Source organism: Cajanus cajan, chromosome 9 (assembly GCF_000230855.2).
Source record: "Cajanus cajan strain Asha chromosome 9, NIPB_CcT2T_4, whole genome shotgun sequence".
Classification (NCBI taxonomy): domain Eukaryota; kingdom Viridiplantae; phylum Streptophyta; class Magnoliopsida; order Fabales; family Fabaceae; genus Cajanus; species Cajanus cajan.
Window position 1 is genome coordinate 19,236,272 of NC_138525.1, and position 6,852 is coordinate 19,243,123.

The 6,852-nt window shown below is 35.8% G+C and overlaps 1 protein-coding gene across 1 annotated transcript; it reads right to left on the bottom strand.

Annotated features, from left to right (window-relative positions):
- Positions 1–2,611: 2,611 nt before the first annotated feature.
- On the bottom strand, positions 2,612–5,293 carry LOC109791986 (tubulin beta-7 chain). The gene is made up of 3 exons (XM_020351359.3): positions 4,817–5,293; positions 3,653–3,922; positions 2,612–3,524 (listed from the first exon to the last, which is right to left on the bottom strand). The coding sequence occupies exons 1-3, from the start codon at positions 5,214–5,216 to the stop codon at positions 2,842–2,844; spliced, it is 1,353 nt and encodes a 450-aa protein (XP_020206948.1). The 5' UTR covers positions 5,217–5,293; the 3' UTR covers positions 2,612–2,841.
- Positions 5,294–6,852: the final 1,559 nt, after the last annotated feature.

Consider the following 6,852-nt stretch of genomic DNA (forward strand, 5'->3'; position numbering starts at 1 on the left):
GGGGATTTTCTTTGAGCAGTATGGAAGCTATGATTTCAAATTTTTGGTGTGCATTCTATGGTTGTGATGATTGGAATGAGTTGGTTGAAGGTGTTCAGTGATTTAAAAGATGACGTTGAGAGAGTTTCATGGTTTTGAAGAGAAGTGTGATAAATTGAGTTGTTTCTTGTTAAATGCTTTGTTGCATGTTGTTTCTAATGATGAAATTGTGTTGTATATGTTGTATATAGGATGTTGACTACATTGCATGTTGTCGGGATTGCTGAATTTTAGATAGATTAGGCAAAATTGGATTATATAGATGTGCAAAACCTGATATCATGTTGGGTGCTCCTTCAAGGTGTCATGTGTGGCCCCAAAGAGAGATCTATGTCTCACTTACATTGGGCACAAGATTGATGGTGCCGAGTGTTATGAGAGATACTTGCCTCAGGTTGGAATCACACTAGGCGTGGGTTGAATGACACTAGACATGAGATGAGAGGCTAATCTTTGTTTGGATTCGTGTTAGGCGATAGTGGAGTGGTGTCGTGTGAGAGTTAGGCAGAAAGAACTCTACGTGATTGAGGTTAAACGTGGGTTTCTCCATGCCAAGTGTGAGACTTAGGGGCACTTTCTACCTCAATCACATCGGGCACGGATGGTCCGATGTCAAGCCTGGGTGAGACAGGGAACTCCTTGCCTCAGTGGTATCGGGCACCAAATGAGTGATGTCGAACACAAGTTGTATGATGAGAAGTTGTTATTTAATGTTGTTTAAAAGTCTAATAATGGTGAATGAGTGGTGTGATGTAAAGTAGATTGTTTAAGTTGTTTAGTAGTTGATTTATGATGACGTAGTCGTATGAATGATGATGTAAGATGATATATGAGTTGATAAGTAGTAAGTTGAACAAGATATGAAGTTGTGAGTTTTTTTTATGTTGTTTGGTTTGATTTGTGTTTTTGTTCTATCAAGTTGCTTATGTTGTAGAGATGTACGATGTTTAGGTTGTTTTAAGTTGATATGTTGTAAGGTTGAAAATTGAATGTTGTATATGTTGTATGATGTTAAAGTTGATAAATTGAATGTTGAAGTTGATAAAGTTATTAAGTTGATAAGTTATGGATATGTAGGTTACATACATGTTTTAGCTACGATACATAGAAATTAGAGAAGAGTTAAAGGTTTTTTTGAACTTAATATCTCATTGTGAGGATATACGTTGTGTCGAACTCTTCAGTAAGCAAATTGGGTTTTGAATGGGTACATTGTTTTCGGTTGTCTCTTCTAGGTTCTATGTGGTATTCATGTTTGTAAGGTTGAGGTACACATGTATAAGGCGACCAATCAAGTAAAGTATTGGGTTGGGGACTTAGTCTCTAACATAGTATTGGAAGATTGTGGTATTTGGAGAGTAAAGTATCGAAAGATTTCTCATAGGTGACTTAAATTTGCAAGCTAATTTCGTGATAGACCCATACCCAAATTCTTCTACCCTAACATAGTATCATACTTCCTTATTAGAATGACAAAACCTGAGAAATCAATCTGACTTATGTTAGTTGTTGTTTCTAACCTCAATGTTAGTTGTTGCTTCTGGTAACATATCAACATGTTATGATCCAATAAGGTCAAACCACTTAAATTACTCATCTTAAGATGTAAGAGATCTTCGTAGTTGACATGTGTGACAACACATTGGATATGATGAATATGTTGATATGTTATACATGTTATGAGATGTTTAGCTGTCATTGATGTTGTTTTGTTGTAAGTTATATATATTTGCTATGAGGATGTTCTTTATAAGCTATTATGTTGATTTCTTTTCACAAGCTTACCCTGTATTTTTCTTGTGGTTAGAACTACGATGACCATACTTGATATGAAAGTAAGACAAAATTAGCAGGATAGTTTATGCAGTTGGAGGATAGTTATACTAGAGGTGGCTAATTTTGGTTGTTGTATGTTAGTTACTCCTATGTAGTCAGATTTTGTATAAACGTGGATCAACATTTAAATTATTTTACTCTTAGTACTATATTTTGTATATGACCTCTATTCATAGGGTATTAGTTATAGGCAATATTATAAACTCTTACGTTGATACATATTGCTTAGTCTTCCACTACGTAATAATTGTTCAGTAGTACATGTAGTAACTTGTTGAATCGTTATAATGAAAAAGTTAATTTTAAATATGTGAACGAGTTTCTTTTTAATTAGCATAATAAAAAAAAGTGACTTATTACTAAAATTTAATTCTAAAAAATAAAAAATAAAAATATAATATAATATAGTAAATTAATGCATATATTAAATTATTAATAATATTAATAATTTAATTTTGTATTAAAATTTATTTATTTAATTATATTATTATTATAGTATAATATATATATATATATTAACTTTTTATTATATTATATAAATAACTAAATTGATCTAATGATTTAATAGACTTTACTTAAACTATCGCATTTTGCGGAGGTTAGACATATATAGTTCCTTTGCTCTCTTCCCGTTTTCTAGTTTCGAAAACAAGAGGAAAGAAAAATGAATAATTAAACCAAATAAAAGACACGCCTTGATGGTATCTCACGTGCAAGCCTTACCCGACCAAATATAGAATTCTAGAAGTCAACCTTTTCTTATTCATACACTTACACAAAGTATAGAACAATCAATAATATGGTCTGCAAGGCACATAGAAAACAATTCAAAAACTCAGAAAGGGAGACGAAAATATAAGGAGAATGGAACTAGTACAAATAGGCGTAGATACATGACTAGCAACAAATGTAGTAAACCAAGAACGTGGACAGAAAAACCGATTACGAAAGTTGGTGGAGATTCAACTACTGCTCCTCGTAAACATGCTCCTCGTCCTCCCCCTCATCGTACTCATCCTCTTCAGCCGTTGCGTCCTGATATTGCTGGTACTCTGCCACCAAATCGTTCATGTTGCTCTCTGCCTCAGTGAACTCCATCTCGTCCATTCCTTCACCAGTGTACCAGTGCAAGAAGGCCTTGCGCCTGTACATTGCAGTGAACTGCTCACTCACTCTTCTGAACATTTCCTGAATTGAGGTCGAGTTACCGATGAAAGTGCACGACATCTTCAGATTCCTGGGAGGGATGTCGCACACGCTTGACTTCACGTTGTTGGGAATCCACTCGACAAAGTACGATGAGTTCTTGTTCTGCACGTTGATCATCTGTTCGTCCACCTCTTTGGTGCTCATCTTTCCCCTGAACATCGCCGACGCCGTTAAGTAACGGCCGTGGCGGGGATCGGCGGCGCACATCATGTTCTTGGCGTCCCACATTTGCTGGGTGAGTTCGGGGACAGTGAGGGACACGTACTGCTGAGAGCCACGTGAGGTGAGAGGTGCAAACCCCACCATGAAGAAGTGGAGACGTGGGAATGGGATCAGATTCACAGCTAGCTTCCTCAGATCAGAGTTTAGTTGTCCAGGGAACCTCAAGCAACATGTCACACCACTCATGGTTGCAGATATCAGGTGGTTCAGATCACCAACTGCAATTATAAATCACAAAATTAACCAAGTTATTATTGGTTAAGTGCCTAACTAATTACTGGGTTTTTAGCTAATTGCTGAATGTATAAATGCTTGATCCGAGTGGAAAGTGAAGTGGGGTACTTACAACTAGGAGTGGTGAGTTTTAAGGTTCTGAAGCAAATGTCATAGAGTGCTTCGTTGTCAAGAACCATGCACTCATCTGCATTCTCTACTAGTTGGTGCACTGATAAAGTAGCATTGTAGGGCTCCACAACCGTGTCAGAGACCTTTGGAGAAGGAAAAACAGAGAAAGTGAGCATCATCCTGTCCGGGTACTCCTCCCTGATCTTCGATATCAAGAGTGTTCCCATACCAGAACCCGTGCCACCTCCAAGAGAGTGACACACTTGAAAACCTGAGTAAAACAATTCAACATATATAAAAACTCACAACACAATATCACATAGATCCATGCTCACAAATACTAGTATAATCTCATGAAGGCATTCATTCAGTGTCAAAAATCAGATTATATACCCGTAGCATCTCGCAAGCTACTTTAATCAAAGGCACCATTCTATATGAAGTACTCCACAAGACCACAATAACACTAAACAATTCTTTTGCTGATTAAAATAAATAAACAATTTATTTTTAATCATGATATATATTAGTATCAATATTTACCATCGACAGTGACATTGGAGAAGGTAAATATATATGTACAAGATGAATATTCAATAATATTTTTAAGAAAATTTGATTAAGGAATCCAAGTTATTACGTTTATAACATAATCTTCTGATGCATGGAATCTGCATTGTTTCGTGATGTACTTGAAATCTCATGGACTTAGTGAACTATCGCTCTTTCCAAGATCTACATTGAAATAAAATTTTGGTGCACTTAAGTCCAATTTTGTTACCCTAAACTTAATTCCAAAGTTTATCTACAAATTTGACAACCACGGAACACTAGTACTACTAGTAAGGAAAACCATTAAAAGCACATTGTCGGTGCTTACTAAACCGACACTGTTTCACTATCACAGTCGCGACTCGCGGGAAACAAAAAGATATTTATATATAGATATTTCCTTGGTTTTCATTCAAGGACGCATCACAAAATATTGCGACGTGGACCCTACACGATATGGGACCCCGACAAGTTCCCGAAAAACGAAAATAATGAAGCATTGATCAATTATTGCAGTGGAAAGGCAATTATAGTTGGAGAATCGAGATCTGGTAGCATTGGTAATAGATCTATAGTTAGAGAGAAAAAGAGAAAAAGAAAGTAAAGTAGGTACCTTGCAAGCAGTCACAGTTTTCGGCCTCTTTGCGAACGACGTCGAGAACGGAATCGATTAACTCGGCGCCTTCGGTGTAGTGGCCTTTGGCCCAATTGTTTCCAGCGCCGGACTGGCCGAAGACGAAGTTATCGGGCCTGAAGATCTTGCCGTATGGGCCGGATCTGATGCTGTCCATGGTGCCGGGCTCGAGATCCATGAGGACGGCCCGTGGAACGTACCTTCCGCCGGAGGCCTCATTGTAGTAGACGTTGATCCTCTCGAGTTGGAGATCGGATGCGGCGTCGCCCACGAACGTCCCGGTGGGGTCGATGCCGTGCTCGTCGCATATGACTTCCCAGAACTTGGAACCGATTTGGTTACCGCATTGTCCTCCTTGGACGTGCAATATTTCCCTCATGGTTACGTTACTCACTTTGTGTTGTGTTGTGAAATGAACACCACATTTATATGGTTATTTTATGGCATGCGAAAGAGAGTGAGGGTAATAATGGAATTATTGGAGTGTTGCGTGGCTTTGCTTGTTGAGACGCCAACTGTACCAGCGCATAACTGTCCCTACCTCTCTTCCAACTATTTCGCTCCATTTTTGGCCTACGTCAATCCAATCTTATCTTTTTCATATTTACACTTCCTCTCTCTACATTTAACAAGACATGTTATAGTACGTACGTCAAATAATTTATACATTCTTTTTTAGTTTCTTTTATTTTATTTATCGACAAATACTAGCTACTACTGTATCATTTTTCACCATACAAAGTAAATTGACATATTTAAAACAAGTATTCATGAACGCATTTAATGCAGAAACGGTGACACACATGCCTTTCTCACAACTGCTGCAATTAGTGTTTTTATTGATAGGCAAGCTACGAAAAAGTCTACTTATAAGCGAATTTAAGGTGCAATTTTGGATACTCTCGTACTTCACAAGTCATGTTGTCTTGAATGGATGTAACTTTGCAATGTAATTAATTACATTTGTGTTCATCTACAAATGATTAATAATGTCGGTAGGTAGAATTGATTGCAGATTTTCACCACGAAATTTACACAAAAAATAAGATAAAATAACATTTTTTGACTGAAGATAAAACAATTTTTAAAGGACTAGTTAGTAACAATTTAAACATTGAAAAATTAATCTTGAGGCAATTTTTTTTTTACATTTATATTTTTTTCAGTAGAAAAGATTATTTTACTGAACATTTCTTTTTATAACTATTACATTATTGCATGTTTCTCAACCGTAATTTTTTTTACTTACTATTTAGAGTTGATCAAGATCCTTTCATTCATGTGCTTTATGACAAGTTGTGCAATTGAGTAGCTTGTATAAATATGTATCCTTGTCCGGTTGTCCCATCTCCCATTTTTTGAGTTATAAGAAAATAATTCGATTATATTATATCACATAAAATAAACTGTGCATGTGTGTATTCCATTATTTTCTTTTGACCGATTGTTTTATTATATTATACTAGTTGGAAACCACGTGGGATGCACGTGGCTACCGACGTTTGTCTGCATTGATGGGGTGAGGTGCTGCGATATACTTATCAATGTTCAATGTCGCACCAATTTAACATTTTGAAATATGAAACATTAGATTTAAATCTTATATTAGCCTTCATCATTCTATACCAAACGCATTGATATGTAACCAAGAAATAGACTTAGGATCTATCATCACCTTAGCTTTGAAGTGAATTGTATAACCGTTAATCATTTCATCCATTCAGGGCGTGTCAGAATTAATAGCGATCAATGAGTTTAACTTCTATAATGGATTAGGCTGTAAGCGGGGGGTATTACCTAAATTGCGAATTGATTGAAAACAACTAATTAATAAGTTTGGGTCATATATATATATATATATATATATATATATATATATATATATATATATGAATTATATTTGAGTTAATTCAATCAAAATTTGACATTATACAAGTTAGATAATGAGTTTTTGTGTTTTTGATCTATAATTTGATCCAATTTGATCATACAATAATAATAATAAGTTAATGTTT